The following is a 15,916-nucleotide window of genomic DNA, read 5'->3' as shown; positions in this document are numbered from 1 at the left end:
ACTTTCTCTCTACAAAAATTCTTTTTCTCTCTACATTTTTGTACACAAGCTTGCAATCCAATTTTGGGGGGGTTTAGGGTGAGATTCGTGACGAATGCAAGAAGAAGAAATTATTCAACTTGACGAGGGCTATCTTTTGAGACTGATCTTGCTAGGGTTTGGTGGAACTCGAATTTAGGGATTTCTTAAGGCCTTGTTTGGCTAGCTTCCTTGAGGTAGGGGGTTTAACCAATTATACTTTGCCTTCTTTTTGAGTTCTGTCTTGATTTCATGAAAAACATGATCTATATGCTTATGTGATGTTGATTATATATTTAAATGAAAATTGTTTAGAAGCATGCTATGTGTATAAGTATTTTCTTGAGAGCATGTTTGTGAAAATGTTAAGTATGTGTTTATGTGATGAAAGCATGTTCAAGGATGATGTTGGTTGTATTATATACATACTTGGTTGCAAAGTTGTTTAAAAAGCATACTTTGTTTTAAATTATTTTTATGAGATTACATATATATACATGATGGTGATGAGTATGTATGGCGAAATTGATAGAGTTACAATCATGTATGTGTTGATTTCTTTCATACATGATTTTATTCATGGCATGGGCATGGTAAGGGAAGTGAGATGAAATTATTTTACAAATTGTGTAGAAATGGTTTTTGTGAAAAAAACCGAGTTTCGCGAGCCCGGGGCTAATTCAACTTAGAAGGAGCACGTGTCGGATATTAGATGTGAAAAAAGTTAATACTAGGCCCAAATGGTTGCCTGATGTGGTACCAGGGATAGTTATCGATCTCGCCTCGGTAAAGTCGATTAGTAATTTTTCGGTGTGTGTTGTGTTGGGCCGGGACTATTGTCGGAAAGGTATTGGATTTCATGGAGTATTAGCATTTATGACAATGTTTGATTATGTGATGATGATGATATTTTAAAATGAATGGTGTGGATTATGATTTTGAGAATTCCCTAAGTATGATCCTGACTTCTTTTTCTCATTCTTTGGTTGTTGACTCAAGGGAGTCCAAAGCCGGTGTTTTAGGCATTTCCTACTGAGCTGTTGAGCTCACACCTTATTTATTATTTTCAGGACATGGCGAGGACGTTGTAGAAGACACACCCCCGTAAGCTTAGAAGTAGAGTGATAGACTTTTGACATCTTTTGTATTAGATTGGTATAAACAATGATTGTATGTGAATGACTATATTCTTTTGTGAGCTTTAAGTGAAGCATTTGTAATCATGGCATTGGAGGCCTTATTATTTTGTAAAATTATTCATTTGGTTTAAATCGTTTTATTTTTGGGATATGTACGAATTAAATGATGAAGGTTTAAAAATCCTTAAATGATGATTCATGTTCATGTTGGAGATTTAACGCGTTGTTGGTGAATTAGATGATGTCGTGGGATTTAATTTCACGGTCACACACGTTAGTGACGTTGGAACAGTGCAAAAGGGCATGTTTTCATTGATCATGTAGTTTTTGGGCACCTTCTAACCGATTAGATAACCTTGCAATAGTGTTGTAACCGTTTAGTCATTTATCATTGCACACAAATCCTTGAAGTGTGCGCACAGATGAACAAGTGTGCGTACAAATGGGGCAAGTGTGCGTACAGTTTGGGTTTTGGGTTTTTGCACAATAACTGGAATGTCATATTATCGATAGGATAACCAAAGTGTGCGCACATATGGTCATCTGTACGTATAGATCCACCACGTGTGGGCACAAATGGTCCAATATTGACTGTTTGAACCCAATTTTCTGTATAATTACATATTTGACCCCAGATTTCAGTCAAAGCACAGAATGACCCAAGAAAATGACAGAATTACCCCTAAAGGGTATGAATGTTATATTTTTACCAATAACTGACTATTTTGCCCCTAAGGGCTTTTATATCACTATTTGACCACGGTAAAGGTCTATTTTACCCTTTTAGGTTCTATATTATTAATTGACCACATAAGATGACTATTATACCCTTATGAACCCTAGAAGCATTAGAATAACGTGGAATGACCATGAGACCCCCGGATCTCATTTTAATCATTGGATGATTTTAGTAAATGGCGATTTTACTCTTAATAGACCTTAAAGTATTAAATTAATGTGAAATGACCATAGTACCCTTGTGTGACCTCAGGATCGGGTAAGGATCTGGTTAGAAACCCGGATCTCCGGGTTTGGGTCGTTACAAGTTTATTTTCCTAATTAACATGGACCATATATTTCATTCTTAGGTATTTTCAATTTAGGCAAACATCGAACAAGATCATTATTAGATAAATTCACCAAATCATTAAAATTCACATGACCAAGTCTTTTTATGCAATAAAATTGTTTCATCAGTAACTGTAGAAAAATACATAAGTGAAGTATCTTAATAAACAATATAGCAATTATTAGAAATTCTAGTTCCTTTCAAGACACATTTTCCATTTTCATTAGTTACAAAACATCATTATTGAGTAAAATTGACTTGAAAATCCTTATTATAGATTTGACTAATACTCAACAAATTAACAGCTAAACCTTTAACATATAGAACGTTTTTTAACTATCCGATTCTTGAAAATTTGATTTTATCTTTACCACTTACACTAGAAGCATTACCATCACTAAAAGTAACGGTTCCAACTAAGCATTCCTTAAAAGTGGTAAACAATGTTCTATCCCCTGTCATATGCCTAGAGCAACCACTATCAAAGCACCAACCACATGGACCTAGTGCTCTAAGTGCAATGTGTATAGCAAGGCATTTAAAATTATCTTTCTTTACCCAAACAATTTTAGATTCATTATGCAATGATTTTCCTGTTGTACTAGGCAAAGTGTCACAAGGCTCATAAAGGCTAATCGTTCTCTTTTTCTTATTTGAACTCTCTAGATTTTTCAAATTCTTCCTAAGTTTAATTTTTCTCTTCTGACACTTATACTTGATATGACATTTTTCTCCACAAAAATGACATGTTGAAATAAGTTTGGGAGAACTAGTAATAACAGAATGTTTGGTTTCAACTTTCACAAAAACTTCTTAAAATTTTAAAAATACAAATCTTTTGAAGTTGAAGCCAATTCTTTGTTACTACTAGTGTTCTTAACCACTCCTTTCAACTTATCAATTTTTTAAGTATCAATGTCAAATTTCTGAAAAGACTGTTTTGATTTAACAAACTCATTACTTAAATTATCAATTTTAAGTTCAAGTGATTTATTAAACCTATTTACCTATTCAAGTTCCTTTTCCAGAAAATCAATCTTATGAAAAAGATTCAATTTTTTTTTGGCCAAGTTCTTCCAAATTTTTATTAGAGACAAAAACTTTTAACTTATAAATATCTCTATTAAGTTCCGCAAGTTTCAACTTCTCCAACAAATTTCAAAATCCTTTTTAAACTTAGACCATACCATTCAACTCATGAATTGCTTTCATTTTCAAATGCTATATTGTTATATATATATATATATATACGTAGTATATATTTTCTATATTGTTATATAAACTTGATGCGACAAACACCAACAAATCATGAAGAAACGTCAAAAATGCGTCACCTTATCTACGACGAGGATCGACAAATAGATTTCATCATGAAAAAAGAGGTCACATGGTATGGAAATCCTAGCACCCTTGTACACCAGACTAAATTCTGGATTCACAATGGAAAATAAAAATATCAACAATAAAAGGAGTCTTTATATGAGAGTGCCTTTATTGAATCAAGTCTTCATTAATTTAATTTATTATATTACTTTAAAATAATGAACCATATAAATAATGGAAAGGTTATTATTGGGGAGAGATCCCTTTATTGAATTAAGTCTTCATTAATTTAATTTATTATATTACTTTAAAATAATGAACCATATAAATAATGAAAAGGTTATTATTGGGGAGAGAGCCACCCACGTCAAAAAGAAAAAATGTCTGCTAAATAATGAAAAGCAAAGAAAAAATGGGGATGTTTTATAGACTGCACACGATTGTGTGTGGAAGTGTGTAAGGGTGCATAATGGACCCGGCCGTACTTACACCCCTCAACCTAAACTTGTTACCGATTGCGGACCAGTACATTGCTGAGCAATGTGGAGCCGGATAGATACAACATATTAATGGGTAGTGTGGAAAATTTTGGAAGATATTTTGATATTTTTTACATTTGGATATTTTATTATTTTCTGTATTTGTGTCCTTTTATTTATTTATTTATAATCATCATAATGAAATCTTTGGACGCAATCGTAATTTTAAATGAACAAAGTAAGCATCTATGTGTTCTTACACTGCAAGGAAGACCCTGTTTGATCCTGTAAGGTATGGGGACCGGCTTCAATGTTTATGTGGATAAGACCTTGATGTCCATTGTGTAAGTGGCTGTAAACTCTAAAGTAATATTCCGGACGCACACTTACACACACATATATTTATTTGTCATTAATTATTATTATTATTTTTTCATTCCATTGACAAGAAAACTAAGGCACTCATTTATCACTCATCATTCCTTAAAAAATTATGGATAATCTATTTCACATAGTGAAAAGAACACCATCTAATAAATTAATTTGTGTTATTATTTTAAATTTTGGTAAGCATCTTGTATGTATTAATGGAGTCTGTTACTAGAATTTAAGAGAATCAATAATCAATTTATTAGAAAGAAATTAAAATGACAGGTATTAGTGACAGAAGAACAATAGTTGTCTTGTTATATGTGTCCAGATAAAATGAAAACTTTACATTAAAATAAGATTTCACTAAAATGGAATATGCTAAGAAAAAATAAGGTATAATAAAAAAGGGTAAATTACACAGATTTTTTTGATGTTTAGGAAAATTAGAAACAAATAAAGCTTTGATTTTTATTACTTTACCTCCCTAAAAGTATAAAATGTCTTTCATACCCTTATATATCTAATTTAATAAAAAAAATTTGTCAAACCAAAAAATTCTAGTGCTCTTTTATTTACCTCCCATCTTGAAAAAAAAAACATAATCAAAGCCTAAAAATAAACTAATCAAATGTCATTGACAAAACCAAAAAAAAAAAAAAAAAAAAAAAAAAAAAATTGATACATTGCATTTCAATGACATTTCATTATATTTTTGTTATTTCATGTCAAAATATAAGGTTATTGAGGACTCTTAACACAAAGAAAGGGCAATTTAGTCAATTTTAAATTTTCATTGATGGTAAGAGGTGTCGTTGAACACATGCGCCAAATTTCAAAGGAGGTCAAAGTATAAGGACCAAACGTTTATCTATGTGTAATTTGCACAAATCTCAAAGGAGGTCACTGTAATTTACCCAATAAAAAAATATAGGGCTACGTGATTCCGTTTTATAAAAAAATCTTCTTGGTAATTTTTATTTGTATTATATTTTTTAATATAATATTCACATGTTACGTATAGTATGAATTATAACTTTTTTTCATCCTTAAATCTATTTTTATTCTTTAATTTTGCAAGAATTGTAGTTACGAAGTCATTTTGTAACTATTGCGAATTAGAATTCACAGTAAGGTCACTCTATTTGTGTTCATTTGTCTTCAAAAAATTAAATAAAAATTACTAAAATGAATTATGTTGTAAAAAATTACGTTTTGACATATTTTAGATCTATCATGCTATGCCAAAAAAAATGCACGATAATCAATTTCGATACGTTACGTGCGTCTCAGACCCTTAATTGATTGATGTCAACATCAATTCATGTCCACCATATTCATAATCGAGAACAAGTATCAGAAACCACCACGAGAGAGGATCCCAGTCCTCAGGGCCGGCTCGAGCCTTAGGCGACTTAGGCTGTCGCCTAAGGCCCAGCCATTACAAAGATCCCACAATTTTAAAATTTCCTTGTATTAAGTCATATTATAATTATTTCCTAATATTATTAAACTCTAATAAATATAAATTTTTATATTAGGTCTCAAAGATTTATATTCTAAAATAACTTCCTTTTTTTTTCACTCGATTTTATATTAGGCCTTAAATATTTATATTCTAAAATAACTTCTTTTTTTTTTTTTTTTTTCTCTTTTCTCTCTCTCCTCATTCATTCCGATTTTATATTAGGGTCTTAAATATTTAAATCCTAAAATAACTCTTTTTTATTTTTTATTTTTATCCTCCCTCGTTTCGTTGAATTCTAATTGATATATAACTTTAATATTGGCCCCCAAAGATTTACATACTTATATGATTTTTTTCCCTTCCCCTTTTTTACTCTTATTCATGTTTTACAATAAATCCCAAAAATCTTTTTCTCCCTCTCTCTTTCTCTCTCTCTCACATTCATGTTTTTTAAGCCAGGACTAAAAATATTTTTGGGTAAGTTACACCAACATTAAAATAGTAAATATCTATTTAACGTTGTTCTTTGGATAAATGGCAAAAACTTTCCATAGTTTTCATATTATTATTATTTTTTTATTTTATGTTTTATCTTTTTCTTTTCAACAAGTCTTCTCCTCCCACTCTCATTACAAGTTTTTAGTTATTATGAACACATTTTTATTCTACTGAAAAATTTGTAGAAGTATTGGATTTGAGTTTTCTAAGTCAGGTTCAATGATTCTTTTTCTTGAATTATTTTTTAATTTTATTAACTTTTGTTATTATAAATTTGTGTATATATATATTTGTATACTTTGTTTTTGAGTTGTGATTAATTTTATTTATATTTTTGAAAAGTCACTTTTTATTTTTCTCCGAAGGCCCTTCAAATTAGATTGAGCTGCCCCTGCTTGTCCTAATCTACGCCACTCGTTTGTACTGGAACACCGGCTACACTACACTCCTGAGTTTTCTTTACGTGCAGGAATTACCACAATTGATCTAAAAGAAGTGAGAAACAATTAATGTTTTGGGGGAACATGGATTATTGGTCACAACAAAACTAATTAATTTTTTTTTTCAAGGAAAAAGAACACAATAATAGGAGTGACCTTAGGAAAAGTAGATGTATGTCCATATGGAAATTTGAATAGAAAGGCCATATCAATGTAAGACTTTGAGTTAGATTGAGAACGACTGAACGAATGACCTTTGGAAAAGTAGATATATGTCCAAACTGCACGGACTTCGGAATTGAAAATCTCAACTGTAACAACATTTATAAAACGTGAAATAAATGGCGAATAAATTCAGAGCTTATCTTCTTGCACATTTTACATCAACAATAACTTGTTGAAAAAGACTTGAAACATAGCAAAATGCACCCTAACTATGCAACATTTTAGCCCTATTAACTCCCGTCGGCAGTTGCATCATATTTGTTACATCAATTGAACATACTATATAGATCTATATATTAAATAAAATTCAGCAATGAAATTTTTTCAAAATAATTAAAATGTGAAAATATGCACCCTAACCGTGTAATGTTAGCCTCATTTTATTCTCCATCAATTAAACATCACGTGCAATATTCACATAGATGCTTTCGATTGTCAAACTTCGTTTAATTAGATGCTTTCTCTACTATTATTTTGGAATGAAATGGACCTCACTTGAATGCATTCCAAGGCTGAGATGCATTGGGCACACCATACGTTACCGTTAGAACGTAGGTCCCTAAGTAACAAAATTCACAATTTCACATGAGAACCATTGTACATTTTTGTGTGTATGAGACGTGGCAAAATATATCCTAACTGCGTGACATTAACCCATTAACCTGTTACATCATATTTATTCCGCATCAATTCAACATCACTATATATATATATATTAAACAAAATTAGACAATGACCCTAATGCACAATATTTAAAACTTGAAAATATACACTCTAATTGAGTAACGTCAGCCTCATTTTATTCCCCCATCAAATAAACATCATGTGTAATATTCACATAGATGCTTTCAATTGTAGTTGAGCTGGTATCGAATCCACCATTATTTTGGAATGGATGGCCCTCACTTGAATGCATTCCATGGCTGAGATGCATTGGGCCACTATTATCGTTGGAATGATAGGTGCAAAATTCATATGAGAATCGTGGCACTTATAAAGTTAATCTTGTTGACTTTTGTGCCTCATAGGTCTCATTTGGACCACGCCCAAATGCACAATGCTTCTTCTATATAAGAGAATAAAATATATGAACTCCCTCACCCTCCTCTTCCTCCTCTCTCTCTCACTCTCTCTCTCTCTCTCTCTCTCACACACACACACACACAAGATGTCAAGTGTGAAAGAACTAGTAGAAAGAGGCTGCCTCACATCCATTCCATCCAAGTTTGTTTTGGCGCAGAATTCCAATGATCTCATGCTTTTAGAAGAAGAAGAAGCAGAAGAAATCCCCATTATCGACTTTTCCCACTTTTCAGGAAGTGCAAAACAAGCAGCCAAAGTCATCCAAGACATTGGCTATGCATGCCAACAATGGGGATTCTTTATGGTAAGAATTTTGACAGCTCCCAATCGTTAAAGTGCATGCCTAGTTTTGCTGCTTCTTTTCTTTTCTGATCAGAAAAGTGTGTATATATATACATATATATATCGACTTCAACTCATGAATTGCTTTCATTTCATATGCTATTTATTTTGAAGAATGATCATTTCATCAAGAAATATATTGTATCCATACAAAAGTTTTTCACACGTCATATATCATTTTGTTACCTTGATTACTTAATAATTAATTCAAAAAAAGTAATCTATTCTATTGAATAAATTTTTCATTATTTAAATTTTTTGTATGACTTTAAAACAATGACCCATTTAATTTACTTAATTGAAAAGTTAGTATTGTGGGGAAATCCACCCACGTGAATAAGAAAAAATGTCTGGTAAATAGTGAGAAAAACAAAGAAAAAATGGTGTTGTTTTATGGTAGACAACATAATTGTGTGTGGGTATAGGTCCAGCTCTGGTGGCAGGCTTCTTTGGGCCTGTTGCTCGTGCTGTGGGTGGGGCCGAGGACCGAATCCTATCCCTAAACTCTATCCATCCTCTTATAGCCAGGCTAGTTGTAACGGGTCAAGTGTTTCGTAATCCGACCAAAAAACTTAAGCTATTAAGTGAAATACCGCGATTATATTTTCTATTTGGGTCCGATGTGAAATAAGTTCCAATTGTAATATTCTCTTTCATTGGAACTCACAACTTGCGGTCAGCCAACCTTGCCTACCCCCACACCGAGACTGGGTCTGACTTTGAACACAGGAACGAACCTATAACGGGCTGAAAAAATGTTTATAAAATACAAACATTTTAAAAATGAAGTTTGTGTAATATAAAATACTTAGTCTTATATTAAATACCTTATAAAAAATGTTTATATATATATATATATATATATATGTATTCTAAAATTTCACTGTATGCATCCTCATTCCTCAGCTAATCAACCATGGTATGCCAGAGAATCTGGTAGATGAGATGTTGAAAGTTAGTCAAAGTTTTTTCGAACTATCAGAGGACGAAAAGAGAGAGTACACTGGGAAATCACTGTTTGATCCTGTAAGGTATGGGACAAGCTTTAATGTTTCTGTGGATAAGACCTTGTTTTGGAGGGATCATCTCAAGGTTCAGGTTCATCCAAACTTCAATGCCCCTTTGAAGCCCAATAAATTCAGGTATGCCCAGTGTGGCAGTGTCCCTTGTCGGGTCGCAATTTCACCATATTTATTTTAAAATTTTCACATTTTTATTTGACGGAGTTTTCAGAAACTGTTGACCAATAACCCTATTGATGCTTCCACGAGCCCTCACCAATCTGTTTCTTGCCTGCAGAGAATTTTCACAAGAGTACTGCAAAAGAGCCCGTGACATCGCCGGTGAATTGCTCAAAGGGATATCATCAAGCTTGGGATTGGAAGAAAACTACATAAATAAAGAAATGGAGGTTGAATTTGGGTCACAGCTCCTGCTTATTAATCTCTACCCACCCTGTCCACAGCCAGAAGTGGCTATGGGGATGCCTCCTCACTCAGACCATGGCCTATTGACCCTACTGGTACAAAATGAGGAAAATGGCCTTCAAGTATTACATAATCACAAATGGGTTCTAATTAAACCCCTAGCCAATTCTATTCTTGTGAACACTGGCGACCATATGGAGGTACATGAGCATCTTTAGCCTTGTTTAATAAATAGGAAAATGATAAGTAGTTCGGCTCTCCACTCACATACATGCGATTGGATTAATCAGTCGAGACTCTATAACAGAACTCTAACAAGAATTGTGAAAAGACCTTTTTTTTTCATTTTTTCTTTTTAGGAAAATGAAGAGGGAAATCAAGAATTTGCCATTAACAATCTATTGTTTTCATATTTCAGATATTGACTAATGGAAAATACAAGAGTGTGTTACACAGAGCAATGGTTAACAACAGAGCAACCAGAATATCCGTAGGAACAGCACATGGACCACCACTTGAGAGAATCGTAAGCCCAAGCAAGGCCTTGGTGGATACTGAAATAAGTCCAGCAGCATACCGTGGAATCAAATATAGGGAGTACATAGAGCTTCAGCAAAGCAATGTACTCAATGGTAAATCTTGCTTGGGTCGAATCCGAGTTGACGTAAGTTTATGATGCTCTCTTTGTGTGTGTGTGTCACACACTTACAAATGCCTATCATAAAAGAAATTGTAATATGGTCTTGGGACGAATATCCTGAAATTATAGTTGACGTGTAAGTAAATGTGTTAACTTTATTCAATTTTTTGAGCTTGCATCTAGTAATTCGTTGGGACTATTGATCTCGGAATCATATAAGAGAGATTATATAAAGTGGGTTAATGTCAGCTATGTATGTATTTGTGTGTTTTATGTGTTCAATTCAAAATGTTAATGTGGTTTTGTTATATTTCTTATTTGTTGTATGTCAAAAAGATGCAATTTTAATTGCAGTAACATTATGTTCTTTAATTCCAAATTGTTAACGGTTTCAGGCGTTGCTTTTATATTTCCAAACGCAATTTGATTATGATATATTACAAATTTTTGTTTATGTTCTCATTAAAGACAAATGAAAATTGATGTTGATAACAATGGCTCATCCAAGCATGTAAGTAAAATACTGCGAGGTGACCCAAACAATCCTAATTATAACTCTAAAGAGCTTAGAAATCAATCATAACAAAAAAACTTATCAAAAGAGAGAGAGAGAAAAAAAAAACCTATGTATGTGTGTGTGTGTGTGTGTATATATAAAAAATAAAAAAGAGCCGCTCCAAAATGCAATAGAACCGAATGTGATATATATATATATTTGTAATTGGCTAATTTCGTTGTCAAAATAAGCCCGATCGAGTTGTAATTTTTCAGTTCAAAATATCGAAGATTAAAGATCGAATGCGGATTTGAAGAAGTTCAAGTGTTCATGTTATACTACACTTCGAGATGATGAGAACATTGCTCTAAGAAGTTTTGATAGGTAGTGAGAACATTTAGGAAGGGTTTTGAAAGGTTTTGAAACAAGATTTTATATTCTGTCCATCGATTTTGAATTGGTTCAAGATTTATCAAACATGTGCAACTTCAGCAGAGGGAAATTTTCAAAACTAGCCATCTTGAACTGGTTCAAGAATCAAAGAGAGGAATTTCAAAAATCCTTTGGTCATCTTGAACCGGTTCAGCCCCTCTGAACCAGTTCAAGAAGTCCAAGCAGCAGATGGTTTTCAGTTTCCTTTTTGCTGTTTGATTTCTTTTTGATCTCAACTTCTTTCCAAGTCCTATGCACGAAATTTTCTTATTTTTTGAGGGATTAGGACTTACTAAACTTTATGTAAACCTTGTTAGTCTTCTAGGTTTATTCACGGCTTTAGGGAAAATCAATTCTATAATTTGAGAAAGCCTTTTACAGAGAGAAAATTCTGAAAATCAAATCTGATTGTTTTGAATTTATTTATGAGAGCATACACATATATTCATGAGTGATTCAGTAGTATTGTTCTTTATCTCATCCGAATTGGAGCTATTTGAAGATTCAGATATTCCGTATGAAGAGTTGGATTTAGTTCTTCTACCTCGAGTTCAAATCTTGAAGAACATAAGTAAAAGCGATCACACTTTGAAAGGGTTGGAGCATTCGAGGAGTGTTGTCTGATCTACTTACTACTCTTCTACAAATATCAAGCATATGCCTGAGGTCAAGTTGCTATTGGACGGGGAGTCGCAAAGCCAGAGGATTGTCAACAATTGGTGTTAGGGAGAACGATAGGGTGTGAGCCAGATTAAAAGTTCGATGTACTTTGTTTCAAACATAGTGGATCGGTTTACTTCGGACTGAATAGTCCACGAGGTTTTTCCCATGCAAACAGTTGACATATTTTATCAACTGTAGTTTCCTCACTAAAAATTCTAGTGCAATCTCTCTAAACTTTTACTTACTTTACTTTACAGTATTTAAATTTGTGATTGTGGATGTTTAAATTGATCATATTGCTTAATTAATTTAATCAATCGCAAATTGTGCAAGTTGACCTAATAACTAGATCTATGTCATTAAATGAGCTAATCACAATTAAAATCAACTAACTATTTCCGCACCCCACGTAACTCTATTTTCACAATTTGGTATCAGAGCGGGATACTCGATATACAGAATAGATCATATTTGTTGATTTATTGTTGATTTTTGCATCATGTCTGAAAATTCAAGTGTTGATGTATTGTCTTTACCTCATTTTTTTATTCTGTCACAAGCATGTAAATTGAGTGGTTCAAGTTTAAAAAGGATTTTGAAATTCTGTTAGAGAAATTGAATCTTGCGGAACTTGATAGAGATATTTATAAGTTAGAAGTTTATGTCTCTAATAAGAATTTAAAAGAAATTGGCCATAAAAATTTGAATCTTCTTCATAAGATTGATTTTTTAGAAAAGGAACTTAAGAAGGTAAATTTGTTTAATAAATCACTGGAACTTAAATTGATAATTTGAGTAGTGAATTTGTTAAAGCAAAACAGTCTTTTTCAGAAAGTTGATATTGACACATGTAAAATTGATAAGTTGAAAGGAGTGGTTGACAATGTTAGGAGTAACAAAGATTTGGCATCAACTTTAAAGAATTTGTATTTTCAGAAATCTAAAGATGTTTCTGTGAAACTTGAAACCAAACCTTATGTTATTTCTAATTCTCCTAAACTTATTTCAACATGTCATTTTTGTGGTGAAAAATGGCATATTAAGTATTAGTGTTAGAAAAGAAAAATTGAACTAGGAAAGAAATTGAAAAATCTAAAGAGTTCAAATTTGAGGAAAAAGAGGATTAGGACTGTTGAGCCTTGTGACACTTTGCCTAGAACAATAGGGTAAAGAAAGAGAATTTTAAATGCCTTACCATACACACTGCACTTTGTGGAGGGAAAAAATCCCCACCAATCATAACACACCACATGACAACAAAAGAGTAGCCCATTACTAAACTAAAAATACCCAGAGGCCCACCATCAATTGGAGGCCCAACAACAAAAACCATACACACATGTCAACTCAGCCTGATTAAATAAAGGAAGCTCCGCTTGACATAAAAACCGATGGATAGCCCAATTTCGACAGGTGCATAAATCCATAACGCTTGCCATAAAAATATGCACACGATCAGTAAACATAAATATCCACGTCTGGGAATAAAGCCAGAAAATGGTTCCATGTAATTCTCTGAACAAAGCTTATAAATAGAGCATGAATGAGAATGAAAGATCATCGAATTCCCATCATTGTTCTTCTCTTTAAAAACTGTTTGTCGTCTCATCAATATTTTATGTATATCTTTTTGATTTATTTTTTTAAGTGTTTGGGTGTGAGAAATTGCACCTACACTTTGGCGCCGTCTGTGGGAATTCAATACAAAAAATCCGTTTTCTACTGCTTGCATGCGACATTGATCCAAAATGGCAATAGGATCAGACGCCGCACAACTATAACAATAAGAAACCATGTAGAAAATACGTGAAGAGATACAAGTACAACTTGACGTCTTTCGATAATCCAACGAAGCCAGTATTGAACAGATCAAACCACTGAGATAAGCTCAAGAAGCCAACGTGGTGAAATCAACACTCTGCACGAGAAAAACGAAAGACTTCGGGGTAACGCTCAACAGAATGATCCACCGATCGACCCTCAGCTCGAACGTTAGAACGAAAATCCTCTTCTGGAGCTAGGTCCCGATAACCCTCCTCTCTAGTAGAGGGTTCCATAGCAACAGCTCAATGGAACATTGGACGATGCCAACGATACAGCGAGCCAATCCCGCATCCTATGAAACTCCACTATGGGAGGACCTCGAACCACCAAGGTCCATCCATCAGATGATGATGATTCAGGTAGAAAGGAAGCATGGGTCCCAGCAACTAATTAGCCATCCTCATGGAATGACTTCAGCGCTAGGGTCTGAAAGGAAATGGACGAGCGAATCAAAGGGCTAAAAGCCCAAACACCCGAAGACATAGCGAGGGAATTCATTGCATCAATAATGAAGACTCCTTTTACAGATAAGATAGAACGGGTTGTGAGACCCAAGAAATTCACAATACCAAAGTTCATCAAATTCAATAGAACTGGGGACCCTCTTTAGCACCTAAACCATTACACTCAGGAACTGATACTAGAGGCGCATAACGATTCGTTCATGTGCAGAATATTCCTATCCAGTTTGACGGGGGTGGCCTTGGAATGGTTCAAAAATCACCCATGCAAGTCAATCCCAAACTTTGAATCATTGTGCGTCACGTTTCTTGCCCAGTATTGTGGAAACAAGAAACAAAAAAACCATTGCCAGTCTCTTCATGATTCGACAGATGAAAAGAGAGGGCCTGCAAGCCTTCCTTACTCGATTCAACATGGAATCCTCTGGCATTCCAGATTATAATCGGGATACAGCCATAGAAGTATTCAAGATAGCCATGGTGCAAGGCTTACGTTTTCACTTTTTTCTAGTGAAGAAACTCTGACTAACATGTCAGAGTTGAATTCACGAGCACAAAACTATATCAGATTTAAAGAAAATGAAGTAACCAGGCAGCAAAGGGCAACTCTAGTCACTGTGGAGAGTCGACCAAAAGAGCGACTGAGCACGTCAAGGGTCCAGCAGGAACCCTCTAGCATCAAAGGAAGAGCTCCCAAGAAGAAATCTCGAATGGCCGAAAATGTCACACCTCTCAAAATGACACTGGCTAGACTGTATCAAGAGACTAAGGCTAGAAACATCTTTCAGATCCCACTACCAATCAGACAATCGATAGAGCAGAGAGACCAAAGTAAGTACTGTGTGTTTCATAGTGATTTTGGCCACTTAACCAATGATTGCAGGAGCTTGAGAAGGCAAGTGGAGGGGCTAGCAGCCAAAGGCGAATTGGCAGACTACCTGGTTAACTCGGGACAACAGAGACAACACGAGTGAACCCGAACGACTCCAAAGGCTATGGCAGAAAACCAGTATATTCGGGTAATCAATACGATTCATGGTCGTCCGGAGGAGGACGAGCAACAAGAGAATTCTTACAGGACTCAGCTCAAGCAAGCCCATAAGTTACGAAGGATTGGCAAAATCAACACTGTTGGTTACAAACCCAATCTAGCACAGGTTTCCTTTCATGAGGGAGATCTCAGAAGAGTACAACACCCACATGAAGACCCATTAATGATCAACTTGTTAGTGGCCAATTACCTGGTCAAACGAGTACTGATTGATCCCAGCACTAGTGCCAATATTATAACGAAGTGGACTTTCAATTAGCTGAAACTGGTCACAGATCAAATTTGCCCTACCAGAAACCCCTTGGTAGGGTTCGATGGAAGAAGAGTGGCGCCCATAGGTGTAATCACACTATCAGTCACTGCGGCTAAAAGATCTCTGAAAGAGAACTTTGTGATTGTGGATATTCATCCAACCTATAATTTGTTAATGGGCTGAGGATGGATCCATTGTATGGAAGAAGTTCCATCA

The 15,916-nt window shown here is 34.2% G+C and overlaps 1 protein-coding gene across 1 annotated transcript; it reads left to right on the top strand.

Moving 5' to 3' along the window:
* The first annotated feature begins 8,118 nt into the window (after positions 1 to 8,118).
* LOC132278900 (2-oxoglutarate-dependent dioxygenase 19-like) lies at positions 8,119 to 10,830 on the top strand. The gene is made up of 4 exons (XM_059780801.1): positions 8,119 to 8,415; positions 9,360 to 9,595; positions 9,753 to 10,080; positions 10,299 to 10,830. The coding sequence occupies exons 1-4, from the start codon at positions 8,197 to 8,199 to the stop codon at positions 10,554 to 10,556; spliced, it is 1,041 nt and encodes a 346-aa protein (XP_059636784.1). The 5' UTR covers positions 8,119 to 8,196; the 3' UTR covers positions 10,557 to 10,830.
* The last annotated feature ends 5,086 nt before the right edge of the window (positions 10,831 to 15,916 follow it).

Source organism: Cornus florida, unplaced genomic scaffold, assembly GCF_030987335.1.
Source record: "Cornus florida cultivar Cherokee Brave unplaced genomic scaffold, ASM3098733v1 CherokeeBrave_3.0.0_Hap2_Chr10, whole genome shotgun sequence".
Classification (NCBI taxonomy): domain Eukaryota; kingdom Viridiplantae; phylum Streptophyta; class Magnoliopsida; order Cornales; family Cornaceae; genus Cornus; species Cornus florida.
This window is presented reverse-complemented; position numbering and strand designations above follow the sequence as displayed.